The 24,644-nt window shown below is 38.4% G+C and overlaps 1 protein-coding gene across 3 annotated transcripts in view; it reads right to left on the bottom strand.

Moving 5' to 3' along the window:
* LOC129698314 (protocadherin-17-like) overlaps positions 1–24,644 on the bottom strand; it is a 135,401-nt gene that overhangs the window by 83,929 nt on the left and 26,828 nt on the right. For 2 of the 3 annotated variants that reach the window (XM_055637396.1, XM_055637395.1), the window contains exons 2-3: positions 19,746–19,804; positions 19,455–19,627 (exon numbers count right to left, since the gene is read on the bottom strand). In XM_055637396.1, the coding sequence (XP_055493371.1) occupies positions 19,455–19,627; positions 19,746–19,804 (232 nt within the window). Of the gene's footprint in view, positions 1–6,094; positions 8,075–19,454; positions 19,628–19,745; positions 19,805–24,644 lie in introns of those variants that run through there. The other variant, XM_055637397.1, reaches the window with a different exon arrangement.

Genomic DNA, 24,644 nt, shown 5'->3' on the forward strand with positions numbered 1-24,644 from the left:
TTATTCTGGAATCATCCAGTAATTTTTTTCATTAAACTTCTCTAAACTCAAAAGTTATTTATACAATTTTTTATCAATATAACTGCCTTCCTGTGTTAAATGCCTATCTGTGGAATGAAAGGCTAAGCAGCAGATAATTCCTAGGACTATACCAGTCATCTGCAAAATAACTCCAACCAGACTCCTGAAAGCTTCCTGGGAAACTCTCAATCTGGCCTTTTCTTAGATAATTCCCTCCATTCAAATCTTCTACCTCATGTTTCCAGCACTCAAGTCTTTTCCTTTACACCAGTAATTTAAATGTCCCTCTCCCATTCACACCTCATACTGAAATGACATTTTTCACTAGCTTTTATCCTCATTCATCACTTGTATTATTCAGTCTTTTCTGGTCTTCCCTTTAAAACATATGCTGCTGTTTGTAATCTTCAAACTTTCCCCTCACTTTTTACAGTTATAATAAAGGGCCTGTCCCACTTACGCGATTTGTCACGGGGTGATGCCTGTATGGTCGTGAGTAGTCACCCAAGGAGTCGTACCTTTTTCTGGTTGCCGCTGGATTTTCAACATTTTGAATTTTTTTGGCGACCTGCTGCGACTATGATGGGTGCCGGCAAGTCACTGAAAAAGTTGCCTAAGTGGGACAGGCCTTTAAAAGGTCATGGATCCGAAATGTGACCTCAGGATCTCTCACTACGGTTGCCTTCTGAGTATCTCACGCATATTTATTTCAGATTGCAGATTTTATATTTAGAAAGCTGCTTTCATGATACGTACAGTCATGTAATTAACTGCACTATGACTTCTCTGTGAGGTAAAATAAGTGTCTGCCAAATCAATCTGGACAATTCTTTAGAATAAATGTCCAAACTATGTTGAGCTCCCCAGCCTTTGAATATTACACGTAGAACCTAAATACCTACAGACATAATTGTTTTTTTCATCACCTATCCATGTTCTCCAGAGTTGCTGGCTGACCCACTGAGTTACTCCAGCATATTGTATCTTAATGCACAATAAAATGATTCAAAAAAATATTGAAAACATGGATAATATCCAAAGACTTTCCATAAAAACTAGCCTTTTTTTCATATAAAAATACATAAATCATGAATATCAGTCTATCAGATGCGACAAATGAATGTCCCGACCTGAAACATCGCCTATCCATTCCACCCACATAAGCTACCTGACCCACTGAGTTACTCCAGCACTTTGTGTTTTGTCCAAGATTCCAGCATCTGCAGTTTCTTGTATCAACATATTTGTATGGTGCTTTTCACAATTTTAGGGCATCAAAAAGCTCTTCACACTCAAAGAAGTTAGATACAAACTGGAAAATACTGCTACGAATGTGTATATTGCAAGGTTTCGCAAACAACAAAATGTTAACAAACAAATAAAATTTTGGTTGAGAGATAAATAGTTGGCCTTGACACCAGATAGAACATTCCAGGTATTTAAACTGCATTGGTCATTTGGGTCTGTCACTGAAATAGAGTGTATGATGCTCAGATACGGGTACATCACACAATAATATAAAGACTATACCAGGTAGGTACGGCTATCTCACTGTGTAACGTTGAATAAATTATATTCTGGTAGATTAGTGGATTATGTTTCAATCAATGATTGAACAGATGATTACGACTGGATAGTCAGACTGGCACAGTACTGCCAGGCTATTTATTCTGTAACATCCAAGTACAATTGTACATTTCATAGCCAATCCATTTTAGGATTTCAAAAACCAAATAATATGTTTTGAAATTTAATCTAATGCATTGACAATATATTTTTTGAATACTGAAATCATAACCAACGATATTATGAGGCTTTACCTAAAGACTTGGCAGCCGCATGGTTGAGAAATGCTCAATGCTGTTTGCCCTGTTTCCCTCAATTTCCTTCACTGATGGGTACAGCACTTAAATATAAAATTTATAACAAAATCGGTAGTTACAAGTTTGGTTTCTGGCATGCTCCATCATCATTAAAAAATAACTAAAATAATTGAATAGATCTTCATCTCAAATGCTCTATAAGATGCATTTTGGTTCACTCGCCAATTTAATTATTTCCATCATACATAATAAACTATCTAATTCATAGAACAATTCATTCTTATTGATGACATGTGTGTAACAAGAGTGCCTTTGTTTTAATTAAAATATGTTTGAGATGAATCTACAGTGATAGGCAGAAAATTACAAAATGGTCCAAATTGTAATGTGAAATGTGATTAATTCTTCCTCCAACTTTAATTATACTGTACTTCGTAACTGGAACAACAAACAAATGTTCAGTGTTCCAAAGGGATTAACCTAAATTCTACAGGTAACAAAACATTAATCTATCCACCATGATAAATTGTTTTTAATTATTAAAAATAGCTGGAATCTTTGCAGCAAACATTTGATGTACGATATGTAAAACATGTGGTTTTATTGATGTTGCAACATGGTACAGCAGGCAAGCAAACCACTGGTGCAGAAATGAGCTGCTGTATTACAAGGCTCAAAAATATTTTTCATTGATTTGTCACAGGCTATGGGACTCTTAACTTTTGATCATTTTGTGGGCAGAAAGCCATAGAATGGAAATGGGGCCAACAAAACCTAGAAAGGACGACACAGGCAAATGGCTATTTCTACACTGAGTTAAAAACTTAAGATTTTGAGAAATATGTTTCTATGTGCAATATTGTACCCGTTGTCTGTCCACAAAGTGGCATTTAAAGCTAAAACCCTTGGCCAGGTCTAATCTCAATACATTTTCCTTGCAAGACTGATTTAAGTATACTCCCATAAAAGTAGTCAACATATAATCCCAAGTATTTGGAAGGTTTAGGTTTTGGCAAAAGACGATGTAGAAGCTTAAATATCAAACTTAGTACAAATATAGAATGTTTCTTTGCATGTTTTCCTCGATTTTCTTTCTGTCCCATCTTCAATTTATTTTCTTTCTTCCTGGGCCACAGAAATATTGATGCTTCTAACTAGAAGAAGATCCCCCCCCCCCCCCCCCTCCCCCCACTTTGGAGTTATAGAGTTGTAGAATCATAGAGCATGGAAACAGGCCCTTTGGTCCATTGGCCCAACTCATCCATGCTGACCAAGTTTATAGCCGAGTCCCATTTGGCCCATGTCTCACCAATCCTTTCCTTTCCTCGTACCTGTCTAAATGTTTTTTAAACATTGCCTTTGTAAACTCTTCTGGAGGTTCATCTGGCAGCCCGTTCCACATGCACCATCCTCTGTGTGACGAAATTGCCAGTCAAACCTTTGCCCTCTCACCTTCAACCTATGCCCTCTGGTTCGGACTCCTCAACCTTGGGAAAAAGCTGTCCATTCACCTTATCTATGCCTCTCATAATGTTGTAAGATCACCCCTCAGCCTCCAGGGGAAATGTTCTAGCTTATGCAGCTTCTCCTTCTCAAGTTCTGGTAACATCTTGGTGAAGCAATATTGGGGTATTTTCCAAACAACTAAAAACTTATTACACCATTACATAAATCTGTTAAAAATCTTTATAATAATTATATTGCTATTTCGCCTAACATTAGCAACTACAATATCTCACCAGAAAATTTGCCATAAATGTAATTTTATATCAAAATACATTCAACATTTTTAAATTGTTTTTTAAATATGTACCCTGTTTTATGTAATAATTCTTAAGTATACTAATTGTATTTCGCTATATTTCTTAATCTGACATCTTCAGATAATCCTCTGGACACATGACAAAGCTGAAATTAGACTGGAATTGTATGAACAAATAGATGTCAGACTCCTTTTATACAGTGGCTTGAAAAAGTTTTCATACCCCTTGAACTTTTCCACATTTTGTCACGTTACAACCACAAACGTAAATGTATTTTATTGGAATTTTATGTGGTAGACCAACACAAAGTGGTGCATAATTGTGAAGTGGAAGGAAAATGATACATGGTTTTCAAATTTTTTTACAAATAAAAAACTGAAATGTGTGGCGTGCAAAAGTATTCAGCCCCCCTGAGTCAATACTTTGTAGAACCACCTTTCGTTGCAATTACAGCTGCAAGTCTTTTGGGGTATGTCTCTACCAGCTTTGCACATCTAGAGACTGACATTTTTGCCCATTCATCTTTGCAAAATAGCTCAAGCTCAGTCAGATTGGATGGAGAGCGTCTGTGAACAACAATTTTCAAGTCTTGCCAGAGATTCTCAATTGGATTTAAGTCTGGACTTTGACTGGGCCATTCTAACACATGAACATGCTTTGATCTAAACCATTCCATTGTAGCTCTGGCTGTATGTTTAGGGTCGTTGTCCTGCTGGAAGGTGAACCTCCACCCCAGTCTCAAGTCTTTTGCAGACTCTAACAGGTTTTCTTCCAAGATTGCCCTGTATTTGGCTCCATCCATCTTCCCATCAACTCTGACCAGCTTCCCTGTCTCTGCTGAAGAAAAGCATCCCCACAGCATGATGCTGCCACCACCATGTTTCACAGTGGGGATGGTGTGTTCAGGGTGATGTGCAGTGTTAGTTTTCCGCCACACATAGCGTTTTGCATTTAGGCCAAAAACTTCAATTTTGGTCTCATCTGACCAGAGCACCTTCCTCCACATGTTTGCTGTGTCCCCCACATGGCTTGTGGAAAACTGCAAACGGGACTCCTTATGGCTTTTCTTCAACAATGGCTTTCTTCTTGCCACTCTTCCATAAAGGCCCGATTTGTGGAGTGCACAACTAATAGTTGGCCTGTGGTCAGATTCTCCCACCTGAGCTGTGGATCTCTGCAGCTCCTCCAAAGTTACCATGGGCCTCTTGGCTGCTTCTCTGATCAATGCTCTCCTTGCCCGGCCTGTCAGTTTAGGTGGACGGCCATGTCTTGGTAGGTTTGCAGTTGTGCCATACTCTTTCCATTTTCGGATGATGGATTGAACAGTGCTCCGTGAGATGTTCAAAGCTTGGGATATTTTTTTATAACCTAACCCTGCTTTAAACTTCTCCACAACTTTATCCCTGACCTGTCTGGTGTGTTCCTTGGGCTTCGTGATGCTGTTTGTTCACTAATGTTCTCTAACAAACCTTCCTTCACAGAACAGCTGTATTTATACTGAGATTAGATTACACACAAGTGGACTCTATTTACTAATTAGGTGACTTCTGAAGGCAATTGGTTGCACTGGATTTTATTTAGGGGTATCAGAGTAAAGGGGGCTGAATACTTTTGCACGCCACACTTTTCAGTTTTTTATTTGTAAAAAAAATTGAAAACCATGTATCATTTTCCTTCCACTTCACAATTATGCGCCACTTTGTGTTGGTCTATCACATAAAATCCCAATAAAATACATTTACGTTTGTGGTTGTAACGTGACAAAATGTGGAAAAGTTCAAGGGGTATTAATACTTTTGCAAGCCACTGTACATCTTGCCCAATATTTATTTCCAACAGTACCCAATATCAAGCAAGTACTGTAACAGATGACAAAACAAAATCCTAGCTCCTGTCCCTGATTTCCTCTTGGACCACTAACACTAAACGTTCTATCACCCCAAGGTCATTTGGATTCTTGAACTAGATGTTTCCCTTCGGTATTTCCCTACATAGATATACGTGATTGGATTTAGCCTTAGAGCTGACATTCATGTTAAGTTATGGACAGTGGACACATATATGTATTTCCCATTTCAATTTCATCCTTAAACCAAAAAAAAACACTTCCATACTGAATAGAAACCAATTTTCAAATATTATGCTGAACTCAATTGTAGATACTTGAACAATAAAGCTATTGATTCACACCTGCTAGATTATTGACCTGATAACACTGTAATAGTTTTGATTCATTCTTCCTTCAGTTACATATACATTTGCTATATATTTTTCTTTCATATTGGAAAATCTGTCTCACACTTGGCTATGAAACAAATCAATCAAGAACATTATCTACTTTAGCCCCAGTCTTAATAATATGGTTTAGTGATATTGTTTTTCCAAATAACTATTTTGCTTTTGATTACATGAACCTGCATATATTTGGTTTTCTGTCAAATCCTGTTCTTACCTTAAAGTAATTAATACAGTTTCTACAGTCGTAAATAATATATACAGTATGTATTTGTTCTTTACTACATTGTTTTGGTCTGAAGAGGAAAAGCAGCCAGGTTAGTTGTTAAGCTATTGCAGAAATGTCTATGTGTAAATGGTTGATTCCGAAGAGAGTACAGATTTTGTAATAGCTGTTGCTTATCAGCACTCAAGCATGCATTGAAAATTGTGAGCATGATTCTAATTCATATAAGTGCCTAGCTGTAATCAAGTTACAATACATAACTGCACAAAATTTAAAAAATAAATGCTGCTTTCTCTGCAACTATATTATCAGACTGAAGCTGCTGTCATATTCATTAATCCTGAGGTGACAGTGGCTACTGAAGTAGTCCATGTAATATTATTTGATTAGACAGGAAAGGGAAGTCAAATGTCTGATAATAAACAACATTTGTTTTATTAATAAATTTGAAAATTCAAAAAGCACATTTGCACGATCACATGAACAAATAAGGACTCCACTATTTAACAACATAAAAAGATCATTACTTGAAATATTAAGGGAGCAGAGTTAAGATAAACATCCCTAGAGTGAGAAATTCTAACCAAAACAATATATTTCTTGATCACAGCACAGTGCTTATTTCCGGTAGAGATATTGTCAATAGCTTTTCTCAGAATAATGAAATTTAAAGCCATTTAACAAGAGAATGATGACCTAAAATAAATAAGTAGCAAATAATTTATTGCCAGCACAGCTTATCATGATAAGAGATTCCACATATGCACAACATACTTTACCATGCAAGTAAACCCAAAACTGTGTGCCTTTGTTTTTACATAGATTAATTTCTGATAGCTGCTTTGAATACTTGTACATATTGACCCTGAACACTAACAATCATTGAAAGAAACATAACCACGCCATCCTATGAATAATGAAACATGCCGAGATCATCAATGCATTTCTTAATCTTGTTACTGCTACACTACTTTTGAGACAATGCAATTTGTCTCAGTCTCTCTCTTTTCTTATCTTGTATCAGTTTCCAGCTTCCCTCGCATGTTCACTTTCAGTGACCGTGTTTCATTATTGAGGAATAGAACACTATGCTGAAGGAGTGGGAGGCAACTCGAGAATCATACACACAACCATGGATTAGTTACACAAAATAGCCTCTTTCCCTGTTGTATATATTATACAACACAATGTATTCTCCAATCTCTACCATCTAGCACGATTCACAAAATGTTAGTGCGCAGGTAGAACTAGTGATTTGGAAAACTAACTGAAAGTTATTGTTTATTATTAGAGGAAGAGAAGAAAAAAGAGAGGGTTAATGCTTTGATTAAATAGGACATAAATGAGTATATCTAGCATATGGATTATAGTATTGATCTCCTCATTTAAGTAAAGATATTAATGTAGTGAAAGCAGCTTGAATTATCTAATACATGGAATGGAATGGAATGAAAATGAATAAACAATTGACTTATTTTTGCAGGTTTAGAAGAATGAAAGGAGATTTGATTGAAAAACATAAGACCCTAACGGTACTTGACAAGATGGATGTGGACAAGATGTTTCCTCTTATAGGAAAATCTAGAACTAGTGGTTACTGTATTAAAATAATTTGTCGCCCATTTAAGAGAGATGTGGTGATTGTTTCTCCCCTCAGATAGTTATCAAGTCTGCAGAAATTCCGTTTCAAAGGGTGGGGGAAGTAGAATATTTAAATTTTACTAAGACAGTTACTTAAATTCTTGATAAGCAAGTGGGTTAAAAGACACTCTGGATATAAGGGAATGCAGGGAGATTTCATCAAATCAGTCATAATCTAATTGAATGTCAGAGAAGGCTCAAGGCCAGAGTGGTTTATTCCTGCTCATAATTGTCAGGTTTGCACATAATCTTTTGTGAATTCTCTGGTGATCCAATGCTCGCCACTTGTACATCAACAGTTTTCCTCAACCACTAATATAAAATGCAAACAAAAATTGATGAAATCTCAGCAGGTCAGGCAGTATCTGTGGAAAGAGAAACAATTAATGTTTCAGTTTGAAGACCCTTCATTGGAACTGAGAAAAAGAGAAAACAAGTTAGTTAAGGCAGCAGAGATGGGTGTGTGTGGAAGTAATGGGTGGAGTAGAAGGTATGTTTGTGATAGGGTGAAATAATGTAGCCATAAAATGAATAGTTAAGTTCCTTCATCTGGATAATATATTGCTAATGCTCAGTTCTAGGTAATGTACAGAATGGCCTGCTGGACTGTGACAAGCAACCCAAAATGTATAAATGAAGGGAAAAAAAGAGGAATGGCAGGCACAGTGGTGAGTCCTCATTTAAACCGATAGAAAATCTGTGTTTTTTTTTGATAATTTTCATTCCCTTGACCACTATTGGCAACTGGACTTTCAGACATACAATTTACCCCCAGAAGTGTCTCTCCCTTTTCACATCAGTCCTTTAAGTTATAGAATTGATAGCACAGATACAGTTCACTTAGCTCAACTAGCCTGTTGAGCTCATGCTTCAATAAATACTCCTCTCACCCACTTGCTTTCATTTAATCTTTCCTGCATTCCATCCAATCGCCCCTTTTCCTTCAGCATTAATCCCCTTTCCCTATCTCTTGGAGCATGTTTTATAACTTTCTGATGATAATCATTCACCTGAAACATTAGTTTTGTGTCTCCAGACAAAAATGTATTCTGGCTATCTTAGTATTTTCCATAGGTAGACAAAAAAGCTGGAGAAACTCAGCGGGTGAGGCAGCATCTATGCAGCGAAGGAAACGGGCAACTTTTCGGGCCGAAAACCTTCTTCAGACCTACTTAGTATTTTCCATGTTCTCCAGAGATGCTGTCTGACACGCTGTTACTCCAGTAATGTATGTCTTGATTATTTGTATGCCGGCATCTGCAGTTGCTTGTTTTTCATTCCTCTATTATTTTCAGCAGTTTCTACCATATTTCAATTAATTAGCATCTATGATATTTGGCCTTGAATGCCACTGGTTTCGAACAGCTCTTAAGTGGATAATATGAATCACTTGTCATCCTTATTGATTAAAATCTGCCTCAAATATAATTTTTTATCACCGGGATGAACAATATTTTCTTTGACTTTCTTTTGTTTAACTGCTGCTCTGAAGCAACTTGAAACTTTTAACAACATTGAAAGACGAGATTGCTTGTGTCTCAAACTTTAAATTGTTCATAATGTAGAATTATCCTCCTGGATCTCAGGAAGAAGTTCGAGCTCAAGTGATGAGGTGACAATCAAGACACAAAATACACAGAGTCTGTCGTAATCAAAACACTAAACGACTGGGTCTTCCGCAATAAATCAGGCAGCTGATTGTACATTGAAGGCAGAGGACAATGAGGATAAAGAGCGGGAGGCATGAACAATCAGCAATGCAACAACACTTGGAGGCAGGCAAGCCGCATCCTGAAGCAGGGGAGCTACAGTCAAAGGGTGGAGTTAATCTAATGCATCATCTTGACAAAATTAGTCCGAGTTGAATGTACTATCGGAGGAATACTTGTACAAATAAACTATTTGGGGATCTGAGATGCTAGTCCCTTCAGTGATTTTAGTCTAGTTGCGTAAGTGATTTTGAAGTAGTTTAAGTAATTGCTAACGTTGGTAAGAGCACTGATAGTACCTGCACCAGGTATAACACACCTTTAAAGTTCAAATCTGTCTTGTTATAAATCTTAAACTCAAGTTCCTTGTAAGGACAGAGTGATTGGTGAAACTTTGGTGAAACAATGATACTAAACATCAGATTCACATTTTTTTTGCTTTATCATAAAATTAGTTATGCTTACTAATTACGGATTATACTCAGCATTTATCTAATTTATCTATCCAATTAATTTGCATTTATTTCGACGTTAATAGAAAAGAGAACATAAAACAGTACAGCATTCTGATCCTTCCTGTAATGGGATGACCAGAACTGCACGCAATACTCCAAATAGACAATAGACAATAGGTGCAGGAGTAGGCCATTCTGCCCTTCGTGCCAGCACCACCATTCAATATGATCATGGTTGATCATCCACAATCAGTGTCCCGTTCCTGCCTTCTCGCCAAATGCAGCCTAACCATTGTCCTAGAAAGCTGTATCATGACTTTCTGACTCTTATACTCAATGCCCCAACCTATGAAAGCAAGCGGACCATACGCCTTCCTTACCACTCTATCTAGTTGTGTTGCCACTTTCAGGGAGTTATGGCTTAGACTCTGTACATCTATGCTGTTAAGGATTGTGCTATTACTTGCATATTTTCCCTTTACATTTGACCTTCCAAAGTGCAACACCTCACATTTGCTCGTATTAAACCATCTGCCATTTCTTTGACCAGTTCTGTAGCTGATCTACATCCCGCTGCATACATTGACAACCTTCCTCACAGTCTGTGACCCCAGAAATTTTGGTGTAATCTACAAACATACTAAGGTACCAGTGCAGATCTCTGCGGAACTCCATTGGTCACTGACCTCCAGCCTGCATATTGTCGTTCCACCACTACCCTCTGTCTCTCTGTCTTCTATCAGTAATGCCGTTCTGAATCCAGACTAAGTCACTGTTAATCCAGTGCATCTTAATCTTCACCTTAACATGGGGACTTTATCAAATGCCTTAATCCAATTCACCAAAGACATGTTGTGGCTGCTTCTGGCCGTTATAATCGCCTGCTTGAGTACTTTTCTCTTTATTATACATTTTTCAAAGCCCCTGTCTGAATCCATCTCTTAAACCTTGCATGTGCTTCCTTTTTCTTTTTGACAAAATTTACAACACTTTGCTCATCCAAGGTTCCCTTACTTTGCCATTTTTATCTTTCCTCCTTACTGGAAAATGCCAGTTTTGTTCTTTGATGAACTGGCCTTTAAACGATTTCCACATGTCAAATCTGGACTTGCCCATTAAAAACTGCTTCTGTAATGCAGAGGTTAACATCCTAAATTGCTCAAAGATATGTAATCAGACAAAGATCGTCATCAAAGGAAGTAATACAATGAAAGCTGACAAAAAAAATATTGGTTGAAGAAACCAATTTTATAGGCTGTCTTATAGAAGGAAGATGAACAGGTCAGCTTTTTATCTGAGGTCAAGATTTAGTGGTTTACTCAGACAATAGCAAGCAGGGGCGGAAAACCCAGGGGGGCCAGAGGGGGACACGTCCCCCCCCCCCATGTTTTGAGAGGTGGGGGACATCTCCCACAAGTTTTTGTGATCCCGATTTTAAAATCTCCGCTTTTAGCGCTGGATTGAGCCTCCGAAGCCTCGCGTGTGAATGTGCACATGCGCGCGTGGCCGCCAAAAAATTGTGTCCCCCGTCCCCTCCATGTTTTGATAGTGAGTTCCGTTCTTGATAGCAAGGCAAGTGTGATGTGGCTGCTGAACACTAGTGAGTGGGAATAAAGAATCCTTGGAGACTAAAGGGATGGAAGCAGTGACAGAATATAGCTGGGCCGAGACAATGAAGGTTTTTAAAGACCAGGGTGAATATTTTAAATCAGTTATGTTTTGGTAGTGGCCATGAGATGACAAATACACTTGAACATCAAACAGGATAAGGCACAGACAGACAGCTATCAGAGATATAGATGGTAGAGAATAAAAAGCAGGTCAAAGATCCATATGATGATCGAGTTTGATAATAACAATGGAATGAATGTATCAATAGTTGTTAAACTGAAGCATGGACAGAGTATTATGATATTATGGCTGTGCAAGTACCTGCACATATTATTTGTGATGGAGAGGATATCGGATCAGAAACTCAGCCACGATTAGGACAAGGAGGGGATGAAAATGATGAGTATGGTGTTTCTGCTGGGGCTGAAGACTATTTCTTGAAAATTCAATTTACATAACACTTTTTCAGCGTTATGCAATGAACAATTTTTACCAGAGGGAAAGTTGATAACAAACCTTCCTTTTATTTCGTGCTACTCCAGAAATTGGCCCGAGGCACTTCCAGGCATAAATCAATATGCGACATGGACACAATTTTCATATCAGAATACACATTATTTTACCATTTCTTGCGCAAGGATAACTCAGCCTTATAACACCTAGCTTAAGGCAGTCTTTCCAGGCACCTCCTGCTGGATGAAGGAAAATCACAAAACTTATTAAAAAAAACATTATAAATAACAGGATGACCAGGGGAAATGTAGGACCACTCAAAGAGAAAGGAGGAAATCTATGCTTGGAGTCGGAGGATGCAGGTAAGGTACTAATCAAGTACTTTGCATCCGTATTCACCGAGGAGAAGGACTTGGAGGACAGCGAGATCAATGTGCAGAATACAAATATGCTACGACAGTTAGAGATTGAGAAGAGGTGGTGCTGCGGCTCGTGTAGAACATTAAGGTGGATAAGTTCCCAGGGCCTGATGGGATCTATCCCAGGTTATTGACAGGTAAGAGAGGGTATTGCAGGGGCCTTGATGAGGATCTTTGTTTCTTCAGACACTGGTGAGGTCCCGGAGGTCTTGAGAGTGGCCAATGTTGATACATTGTTTAAGAAAGAAAATAGAGAGAATCTAGAGACCCATAGGCTGGTAACCTCACATCAGTGGTAAGGAAACAATTGGAGAGAAATTTTTGAGAGAGGATATACTTCCATTTGGAAAAGTATGGGCTAATTAGGGATAGCCAGCATAGTTTTGTACACGGCAGGTTGTGTCTTACTAACCTTTGAGTTTTTTTAAGGTGACAAAGGAGACTGATGGAGGTAGGATGGTGGATGTTGTATACATGGATTTTAATATGGCTTTTGATATTTTAGTAAGGCTTGTGACAAGGTCCCTCATGGTAGTCTGATCCATTTTTCCTGGTCATCCTGTTATTTATAGCGTATGGGATTCATGATAACTTGGTTGTATGGATAAAGAACAGGCATATTGGTAGAAAGCAGAGGGTTGTGGTGGAAGGTAGATATTCTGGTTGGAGGTCTGACACCAATGGAGTTCCACAGGGATTTGTGCTAGGACCTCTGCTGTTTGTGTTATATATAAATGACCTGGACGTAGATGTAGTTGGGTTGGTGAATAGGTTTGCTGAAGACATTAATATTGGAGGAGTTGCAGACAGTGAGGAATGCTGCCAGAATATACAATGGAATATGGATCAGCTGCAAAAATAGACAAGAGAAATGGCAGATGGAGTTTAACCCAACCAAGTGTGAGGTGTTGCACTTTGGGATGTTCAATGTATTGAGAGAGTACACATTTAATGGCAAGACCCTTAACAGCAGTGATGTGCAGAAGGATATTGTCCAAATTTATAGCTCATTAGATAAGCAGCACAAGTAGATAAGGTGGTAAGGAGACATATTGCCTTAATTGCTAGGGGCATTGAATATAAAAGTCAGGAAACCATGATGCAAGTCTAAAGGACTTTGGTTAGGCTGCATTTGGAGTATTGCATGCAATTCTTTAGACTTTAGACTGTAGAGATACAGTGCAGAAACAGATCCTTCTACCCGCAATCACCCCATACAGGAACACTATTCAACACTACGGACAATTTTACAATCTTACCAAAGCCAATTAACCTACAAATCTGTACGTCTTTGGAATGTGGGAGGGCACCGAAGCACCTTGAAAAAACCCACGCATTCACCAGGAGTACAAACAGCACCCATAGTCAGGATCAAACCCAGGTCTCTGGCACTGTGAGGCACCAACTCTTCCGTGCCACTGTGCCATTCCTGGTCCCATTACAGGAACTACATGGAAGCATTGGAGAGGGTGCAGAGAAGGATTACTAGAATGCTGTATTCAGCTAGAGAGAGAAGTTGGATGGACTTGGATTATTTTCTCTCGAGTCTGGATGCTGAGGGGAGACTTGATAAAAGTATATACAATTATGAGAGGCATAGATAGGGTATACAGTCAGAGCTTTTTTTCTCAGGGTGGAAGTGTCCAACAGTAGAGGGCATAGCTATAAGGTCAGAGGGAGAAAGTTGAATGGAGATGTGCGGGGCATGTTTTTTACACATAGAGTGATGGGGGCCTGGAACACATCGCCAGTGGTGGTGATAGAGGCAGATGTAATAGTGCCGTTTAAGAGGCTTTTAGACAGGCAGGGAAATACAAGAAATAGAGCAATATGGATCATGTGCAGGTAGACAAGATCAATTTAACTAGGCGCCAAGTTTAGCACAAACATTGTGGGCCGTAGGGCTCGTTTCTGTGCTCAATGTATCCTTTGTGGTACACCAATGAAGGCACACAGTGGTGCAACAGTAACCACGATTCACGTTATCTGGATCTTTAATGCTGTCTATGCAGATTTGTTTTTTTGTCGCATATCATGGACGCTTTAGTTCCCAACACATCCAGATTATTGTACAGAGTCTGAAGAAGGGTTTTGGTCTGAAACGTTGCCTATTTCCGTTGCTCTATAGATGCTGCAGCACCCGCTTAGTTTCCCCAGCATTTTGGTGTACCTCAGAATATTGTACAAGCTGGTTGATAGTTAACGTGCTACTCTGCGACTTGCATAGTTGTGGAGGTGGAGGGGGGGGAGGGGGGGGGGGGGGGGGGGGGGGGTGGGGGGGGGGGGGAGGGGGAGGGGGGGGAGAACCAAGCAAAGTTGAAGCACATTCAAAACAGAATAGGTTTTGGGAAAATGGGGTTGTCGGACTGTTCCGAGTGCTGGCATAGACAATGAGCTGACATCCCTCTCTGTGTTGCATGAAAATGTGAATTATCTCCATCCCTAACCACCTTACCAAGTCCAGTATGCCTCCTCTTCCACTATGATGTGTAGACTCCCAATCTTACACACTGAAAATGCTTATCTCCCAATTCCCACCAGAAGTGCCAGTCACTTATCCATCCTTCCCCAAATGCCATCTCCCCCAACTGACGAACATCTTCCTAACTATAGAAACAAAGAATTGCAGATGCTGGTTAATACACAAAAGGACACAAAGTGCTGGAGTAATCCAGCAGGTTAGGCAGCATCCCTGGAGAACATGGATAGGTGACGCTAAAGAATGGACTCGACCTGAAACGTCAGCTATCCATGTTCTTCAGGGATGCTGCCTGACCTGCAGAGTTACTCCAGCACTCTATGTCCTTTTAGGCCCCAACCATCCCCGCTTGATGTTCAATACCATATATAGATCTTCATAAATGCCATGCCTGCACACAGAAGAAGCGAGGCGATATTCAGTGTACTCAACTGGATCAGCTACATGAAATACATTGTTTGTAATAGCCAGCGAGTGTTTGTTTGCGAGGTACCTCCTGGCATCCCAATGCTGGTCCAACATCTCAAAGAAGAGACACAAATTGCTGGACTAACTCAACAGGACAGGCAGCATCTCTGGATAGAAGGAATAGGTGACGTTTTGGGTTGAAACCCTTCTTCAGACTCAAAGATGAGTCTGGAATGTGAAGGACTACTCTCTACTTGCCTGGATGAGTGCAGCTCTATTCAGTCAAAATGGTCTGCTTGGTTGGCAGCCCAACCTTTACCAAAATAACCCCCGCCCCAATTAGTATACTTATGGCTACAACCTGAACAGACTGCTCTGTAGCTTCTCAAAAGCCACTATGACAAAACAACTCAAATCTATAACTGATAAGGATAAGGGCAACAAATGCACGGCAACATCACAACCAGCAGGCTGCGGAAGTCACATGCTGAATATGGACGCAAAATGCTGGAGTAACTCAGCGGGTCAGGCAGTATTTCTGGAGAAAATGTGACGTTTCGAGTTGGAACACTTCTTCAGACTCAAACCCTTCAAGCCCTTCTTCTGACGTTCCGACCTAAAAGGAATAGGCCATCTGTTACCCGCCTCAATTAGTCCCAGTTTTTTTATTGCTTCCACCTTTCATGGCTCATTGCTCCATGACAATCAGTCTGAAGAAGGGCCCAGACCCAAAATCTCACCTTATCCATTTTCTCCAGAGGTGCTGCCTGACCCACTGAGTTACTCCAGCATTTTGTGGCCATTTTTTTCCTATCTTGCTCAAGTGAAATTTCCACCGGTTATTGGTAGGCACAAATGGTTGACTTTAAGTGGTCTGATAAGTGGTAAGTCTAATAGGTGGGGCTCTTCCTTGACATACTTGTTTCTTTAGAATCAAACATAAAACCAAGCCTAAATTGTAGTTCAAGCATTAATGAAACATCATAATGGGTTATGTGTTCATTATTTGAGTGTTCTTCTGCTGACGAGAGGGGGAATAATGCAATGGAATGCACACACACCCTCAGTATCCATACTAGTAATTGATTTCTGCCTAGCACAATGTTTAGTCTCAACTTGAAATTTAACTTTGTTTCTCTTTCCACTATGCTACATGATCTGCTGTGTTTCCAGCATTATCTGTTTTATCTTTCTATTACAATTTTTGCTTGGTATCTCCATTAATGCAATTCATTTGATGGTACTTCAAATATGTTAATGCCCTACATATGTTAGTCAGTCAAGAACAGAATTCACAAACTGGTCTAACATATAATTATGATTTGACAGCTGTGTTAATTAATTAGGTGGGAACGGAAAAGTGTTAAATGTTTGTGAATCCTATTCAAAGTTTTTAAATATGATTGGTTCAGTTCAGTAATTATGAGCATCAGTTGCAGACATAAATATATCTGTAGTTGAAATATATTCAATCTGAAAGTAAACTAAATTCAATTAAAAAAAAACAGAGGGGGTATTCAGAGCTCTATTTATGAAGTAAAAGCACAATTATCTCTTTCTCACACTCAAATGTTATGAGACAATGATAATATCTTACAATGAATATAAATTATGCCAGAACAGTCCTGAAAAGCCCAATAATATCAGGCAATGCCTTGAAAGTAGAGCTACCGTGATGATTTCAAAAGATTCTCCATTAAAGTATTTTATTGAAATCTATAGAAATGGTCTTGGGTGACCGTATGGCAAGTTGTAAAATGTCCATCATCTCTACTGCTCTGTGCTATGTTACAAATCAGATAAAGAATTCAAGGAAAATTTCAAGATCATGTATATCAAAAGGGAATTCAAAGTACATTGCATTTGAAATTCCAGTTGCCTTAGCTGAAGAAATCTTATCTTCAACTTTTTTTAAATTATATCACAACAGTGGTTTCTTTTGGAATGCATTTTCCTTGGCTTTGAAATGTGCTCTCTGTTGAAGTTAAGTTCAGTTAGATTCTACTTCATTGAAAGAATGTTTGTCGGTATTATTTATAACATGTACATCAACATATTAGATATCAAGTTGGTTTTCCTTAAATGTCATGCACTTACTTCACATTTTTTCTATATTGTTAGGAGGTACTTTTGCTGTTTAGCTAAACAAGAATGAGCTTTTTTTTTAAGTTACTACTTGGAAGAATGTGGAGAATGGTTTACATTAGTACTCATCATATTCGTAATGCGACACATTATCACTGTTTGAATAAAACATCTCAAAATTTCATAACCAATGGTGTAAAAGCATCAATGAAAAGAAGGATACCTCCTCTGAATCCTGGTAGTTATATCATTTCTTGCACACTCATTTTGTTCAGTCAAGCAGATACATTTTTGGATTTGTTTCTGGCAGAATATTAAAAAGCTTTAGCAAACCTCTGGATAATAATCCAGAATACTTTACAAAGTAAATGTGTTGTACTATTTTCGTACTCAGTATCATCAAGGTGTTATCAACTTTAATTCTACATATCATGAGTTAAATAGATATGCACGTTTGTGAATGATGTACAATCCCTTCAATTGTGATTTTTTGGGGGGAAAATGCCACTTAATACCATGGTGTAAGGGTTGTCATAGAATTCGATTAATTTCATTTTTGTTATTCAATGCAGAATATTTGATATGCCTACATGAAACTGCTTCTTTAACTGGAAATTATCTACTTTTCCTTGTCGATCCCAGTGCTCTTGTCTTTTGAGGTTTACCTACTTTACAGCATTGGGTGAGTGGAATGTACGCTGAGAAATCTACATGTGGAATCATTATCTTTTTCAAATTGTTCTTTTTACATATTAGATAGAAGGCACAAGTTTTGGTTCCAAATGCATGTTAACCTTTTCCAATCCTTTTCCCTGGGCATATTTCCAAAGAAAACATCACATTATATTTGCATTCTTTTTGACTATTTCCAAACAAACAAGGATGCCAGGTAACTTCCGAGACTTGGTGCAGAAGAATAAAAGGACGCCATTACTAAAATACAACCTCTAAGCAATTGACTCTTGCAATAAAATGGCTCAACAAAATGAAAGGTTTAAACAGTGCTAACAGTGTAAGTACTGGTTTAGGATCAGGGTCAAAACTAAATGAGGAAACAGCTAGGTTTAGAGGCCAAATCCATCTGACAAAGTAAACTTCGAGACTCATCTAAATAATCCTGACCAACTGCAGATGCTGTTTGGCCATCCATACATTGTTTACAGGACCTCTGAACATTAAAATGAGTTGGCTTGGACTCTGACCCTCAGGTATGTTCTGTGGGAGTTATGGATAGGTGAATGGGTAACAGATGAGTGTGAGTTACTGCTGTCCAACTGCACTGTAGTAAAAATGTAAGTTTAGTGCCTATGAACAAAAAAAGATATCATGTAAGATAATTTAGCTTTTAGTTCAGAAACTTTTAAGGGCTGTTGATCAAGCTGCATGACGGAAATACTTCTCAGCGACAACTTGAATCAGGTACTTTTAGTAGAACGTGCAAAGAGCCTACCAGCTTGTTTAGGTACTAGGTATACTTAAGTTTGATATTGTAGGTATTTCAGGCATTCTTCGCGTGTATGAGTTTGGCTCACAAAATTGGGAAACCTGCCTTATTTTACGACAGAATCGAGGGATGAACCAGGAAGCAATTTCTAGTGTACACTTCATTTATGTGCAAGAAGTGTGAAATGAACTACTTATATTTAAAACCGATTTATCAATGTGACAGTCATGGGTAGTATTTTCAAATCTGATTGCCGCTGCTTTGCAATATTGGAATGCACTTCAGTTACTGGGCACAGTGAGGTCAGCACATTCTGAAAGAGCTCCTACTCATTGCCCATGGGAAATTACTGCTGCGCTAACTTACCTCTGTATCTGAATTCCTGACCATGCTCCATAGCACAAACTCCACAATGGAAGTGTGCATTTTCAAATTCTACTCTCCAGCTTTTAATCAAGGAACTAAAAATTAGGTACAAATAGAACAGAAGCGATTGATTACTGAGAGTAATTTATTTCAAAAAATCTATTCAACATTAGTTTATTCAATGACTCCATTACCCTGAGTAAAATAATCCATCTCAAACATGTTTTACTGGGAAACAAAACCTAAAATATCCTCTTCAAAGATGTTGAGTGCACATATAGCTTTTCACTTTTGAGTCATTACAGCTTTAACTAACCTTGTTCAGGGACTGGGGGTTTGGCTGTCGTAGATTTTATCTTGAGAGCATCTTTGGCAGACATGTCACAGCAGGAGCCTTTATTAGTGTCTTGGTCGCTGTCAGCTTGGTCGCTGTCTCCATGTCCACTGTCCCTCAAACTCACCCTCTCTGGATCTTTAAATGTGGAATTACTGGAACAAAAGACAGCACTATTCTTCACCACATCAGTTTTAAGTAATTTGGTCTGACTGAGCAATATAGACAGGAATGCAAACAGAGTAGGTAAGACAGATATTTAAAAGGACTTACCTTTGAACAAACTGCTGCCTGCTACCCATGTAATTGGGCTCTGCGGGAAAATTGTCTGTCTGTGAAGCACAGATGAGGAAATTTAAGTATATTGTACGTTAAAATATCCTAGAGCAAAGCAAAATTTCCGAGAGGCAAATGATTAATAATTCAAAAATTCCATTTTATCTTTTGATTTATATGCTATAATTTCTTCTTAAAGACCCCGGCTCGATAACTGCATATCCTAAATAAACAGATTACTACAGGGCAAGACAGTTGTTGGGTTAAACAACGCAACTTTATTCTTTTAAATTTGATTTAGAGCAAGCATGAAGTTAAATGCCGCATCCCACTTGGGAAACCTGAACGTAAACCTCTGGAGACCTTGCGTCCCAACCAAGGTTTCCGTGCGGTTCCTGGAGGTTTTTGTCAGTCTCCCTACCTGATTCCACTACCTGCAACCTACGGCAACCACCTGCAACCTGCAAAGTCTCCAGAGGTTTCCGTTCAGGTTTCCTAAGTGGGACAGGGGCATAGCTTCTTAATCATCACCACACAATTCTGAGATGGAATTTTCAATTAATAATTTATAATTTTAACAGAATTGACAAATATGTCTTGTAAAACAGAACATTAACACTTTTTACTTTCGCATATCTTCACTGTTCCATTAGTTTCAGATCTAATTATGCACTTTACTGAAATGGAATGACATTGAGAGATTTGCCATGTAATACAGTATTTTGACATTTAGTTACTATGTTTAGCTAGATAGCCTGAAATGCTGCAGCGCATTTGGAGAAATGTACCGTGACAGGTCATTGACAACCACAGAACTCAATATGAACACAGGTGATAAAAAATAAAAATTTAAGTGGCATGGGCCTTACAAAGCAACATTTCAGCCCTGGTTACTAAACCTAGCTGGGTCAGCTAATAATTGGCTACACATTACATTCATTTAATTCCTTTTATTTCTATTAAAATGGTGTGAATAACAACATAACATTTGTCACATGATTTTTCCAGTTGTGAATGTTGCTGTCTGGACTAACTTTATTGTACAGTGGGAGCACTTACAGTATATTCCAATGCTGGCCCAGATTAATTTATGGGCGTTTTGTATCATCACCCTGTCTTGGCTGTCCACGTGAAGGTCACACGAACATTAACTGACTTTGCCTTGGGTTCATTATAGATTAAGGGAATTTTCTGGCACTAATTAGCTATTCATGTCACAATGTGTTCTCAGGTGACAGATCCTCAACTAGAAGCCAAACAGAAGTGGCAGTCTTTCCAAATGCCCAGGAGTTATTTGGACATCTTCTTCCCAGAATTAAGGCTTACTAGCGTGCCAGGAAAATGCATGTGATCTGCAACCCCATGCATAAAATTATATTTTTAACTGTCTTTATGCCCGACAATCTCAACTTGACCAAGGATCCTAGGAAAGTGACAATTTCTTTATTCACCCCATTGCACATTGTGGTCACTTTACATATTCATACTGCCACCAGTCTTAGCTACACTTTGTTTGTATCCCAAAATGAAATTACATTGTCAAATAATTGATTTGTTCTGAGGAGATATATCCACATGCATTTACTGAACATATTCAGTTTACAAGCCAAAATTAGACACATTTGTTTGATAAAAATATCACGGGATATGTTACAAAGACAAGAAAGTTTGAGATATCGTTCAACTATGATCTAACTAAATGGAAAAGTAAACTCCAATAATCTATTCTTATATTCCTTTATTTCTAGATACAATCGGACAAGTATTTCTGCACTGCGTAAATGTACACATTCAGTTTTCCAGCTATACATTATTTCTCCTCCATAAATTGTTTATATCATATATTTCAGGATTCTTGCTTGTGACTAACAATCAGAACATTATTCTAAAATAACATCAATGAGACAGTTCATGGTACTATTCATTATTCAGAATTGCTTATTTGAAGAGGGAGGCAACAGCAAATTGAAAAAGAGACAATTTCCTTGTTTCAATAGTTCACCTTCCTTTCATTGGGCTTCATAAGACTTCCACAGAGCATAATGTCCCTTGAGTTAGAGCAACAAACTTTTACTTGCTTGATATTTCTCCTGCCCATTCGTTAATGTTTTCAGTCATGCAATGTATATTTCAGAAAAATGTTAACTGTTTTTGTTAATATTAAGTGTACCTTTTGAAACAGTCTCAAAAGTAGTGAGAACCAGATATACCCCATACAATAAATTTTACTCAATGCTTTATATAAAACTCAATATCCTGCCAAACATCTCAGATTGGGGGGGGGGGGGGGGAAATGAAAATGATTGCAACTTGATTAACTACTATAAAACTGCTCATGTTTTTTAAGTGTAGTGAGGTTAAAATAATTCAAGATTAAATGGGTTAATTGAGCTTAACACAATTAAGTCTAAAGCACTTAAAAGTTTACTGAGCAGAGTCAGTCATTAAAAATACATGGTGGTGGAGAATAATTTTATTTAGTTTTTATCCATTTGGAACATGGAATATGTCAAATTGTATTAGGATACTGGAGTGGTTGTTGACTATTTTATTATTGAATTTTTGAGCATGATATGGAATGGCTTTTTATACATGTCAGTTTATTCTTCTATTACACAATCCAATAGCACCATAAAACAGCTAGCCGGACTATATTGTGGCATTCAGTGTATTTACATCATTCAACAGATTCATTTTTAACAGCAGGTATGCTGTCAATGAAAGAAACATTAAGACCCTACTGAAAGGGCTTCCCTGTCAATTAAAGCATAGAAATGATCCGATTGCCAGTTTTGCCTGTCCATTTAATACAGTAGGTCATATCCACGACATTGTCTTGTCAATAAAACAGTACTGAATCCTATTAATGGCTCAATCCTGTCAATATCATCTGACTTCTTTGTCTCAACCTCTCCTGTATCAGTAAAACCTAAAGAATGGGATTATAGGGTTACTCTGTCAGATATGATGCTTATAAATTTATCAGAAATATGATACTTTATCTGAGCTCTATCTGCAAAATTGAAAGTCTCCCAATGCGTGCATATGAGTAAGCTTGTAATAAGCAACAAGTATCTTGAATATCAAATGGAAGACTGCCATGGAATTACACAGAGAAAAAACTTACATTTAAATAGCAACTTTCATACCTTTTGGATATTTCAAGTCCTTCATAACTAATGAAGAAGGTGGAAAGCTGGAAAGGGTACAGAAAAGATTTAAGACGATGGTGCCAGGATTAGAGGGTCTGAGCTGTAGGATGAGATTGAGTAGGCTGAGTCTATTCCTTGGAGCACAGGAGATGAAGGGTGATTTTATAGAGGTGTATAAAATCACGAGAGGAACGGATTGGGAAGATGCACAGAGGCTCATGCCCAGTTGGTGAATCGAAGACCAGAGTACACAAGTTCAAGGGAAAGGGGAAAAAATTTAATAGGAATAAGCTGCCAGAGAAGGTAGTTGAGACTGGGACTATCCCAATATTTAAGAAACAGTTAGACACGTACATGGATAGGACAGGTTTGGAGGGATATGGATCAAACATGGGCAGGTGGGACGAGTGTAGCTGGGACATGTTGGCCGGTGTGGGCAAGTTGGGCCGAAGGGCCTGTTTCCACACTGTATCACTCTATGACTATGAATCTAAGGTGTTTGGCACACTTGCCTTCACTGGGAAAGGTTTTAAGGACAAAGGTTAGGAAATCATGATGTAGCTGTACAGCTATCCAGTTGATGAGACCACACTTAAAGATAAATGTGTGCAGGTCTGGTCACTCAGCTGTAGGAAGGGTGTCATTAAGTTGGAAACGGCGCAAATAAATTCACCAGGATATTACCTACACTTGCAGGCTTCAGTTATAGGGAGAGAGTGAAGAGTCTGGGAGTTTTTTCTTCCGAGTTAAGAGATTGAGAGGCGACCTTATACAGGTAGATCAAGAGACTTACTCCTGGTCCTGTATTGTCATATGTCCCGAAACAAAGCAATTATATTCTTACTTGCAATAGAAACATAATAGGTTTATAAACACCGTACTCAATAGATAATACTAATAAACAAACAAAAAAGAGGTTCCATAAAAAAAGAAATGATACAGTGCAAAAACAAAAGCCCAAAGTCCCTAGTGCAACCCAGGTAGTTCGTTGTTCGCAGTCTAGTTGGAGTTCGTAGTGTTTAATAGCTTGATGGTTGTTGGGAATGAGCAGATCCTGAATCTGGACATTACAGTTTTAGACTCCTGTACCTTCTTCCTGGGGGCAGGAGTGAAATGAGAATGTGACCAGGGTGGTGTGGGTCCTGCCAAATGTACATGATTATGAGAGCCATAGATAACTTGAATGCTCACAGTCGTTTTCCTAGGATAGAGGATTCAAAAAACTAGAGGGCATATGCGTACGGTGAGAGAGGAGAGATTTAAGAGCGAACTCAGGGCAACATTTTTACTCTGAAGGTGGTCCATATCTGCAATGAGCTGCAGAGAAAGCTACAGAAGTGACTCTTAAACAATATTTAGACAGATATATAGATAGGCAGAGTTTAAAGGAATAGGTGCCAAATGCAGGCAAATGAGACTAGTCCAAAAAAAAAGTTGGCATGGGCAATGCGGGTCAAAGGGCCTGTTTCTATTTACAACAGCTCTATAATGTCAAGAATATATTTGTTTTAAATGTATTTACTCTTGTAATGAATATGATAACTAACTTTGTCCACAGCGGGACTCAACTAAAGGCATTGGATTGAGGACCATAGAGAAACATTTAAAAAAAATCAGGAATAGACAATTAAACCCTCTCAAGCTTATTCTGCTAAAATCAAAGCTGATCCATGACAACTCACATTTCTCCTAAATCCTGTCAATCTTGTGCATCTAAATTCTATTTCAATAAATTAGAATGGAC

This window comes from Leucoraja erinacea, chromosome 6, assembly GCF_028641065.1.
Source record: "Leucoraja erinacea ecotype New England chromosome 6, Leri_hhj_1, whole genome shotgun sequence".
Lineage (NCBI taxonomy): Eukaryota > Metazoa > Chordata > Chondrichthyes > Rajiformes > Rajidae > Leucoraja > Leucoraja erinaceus.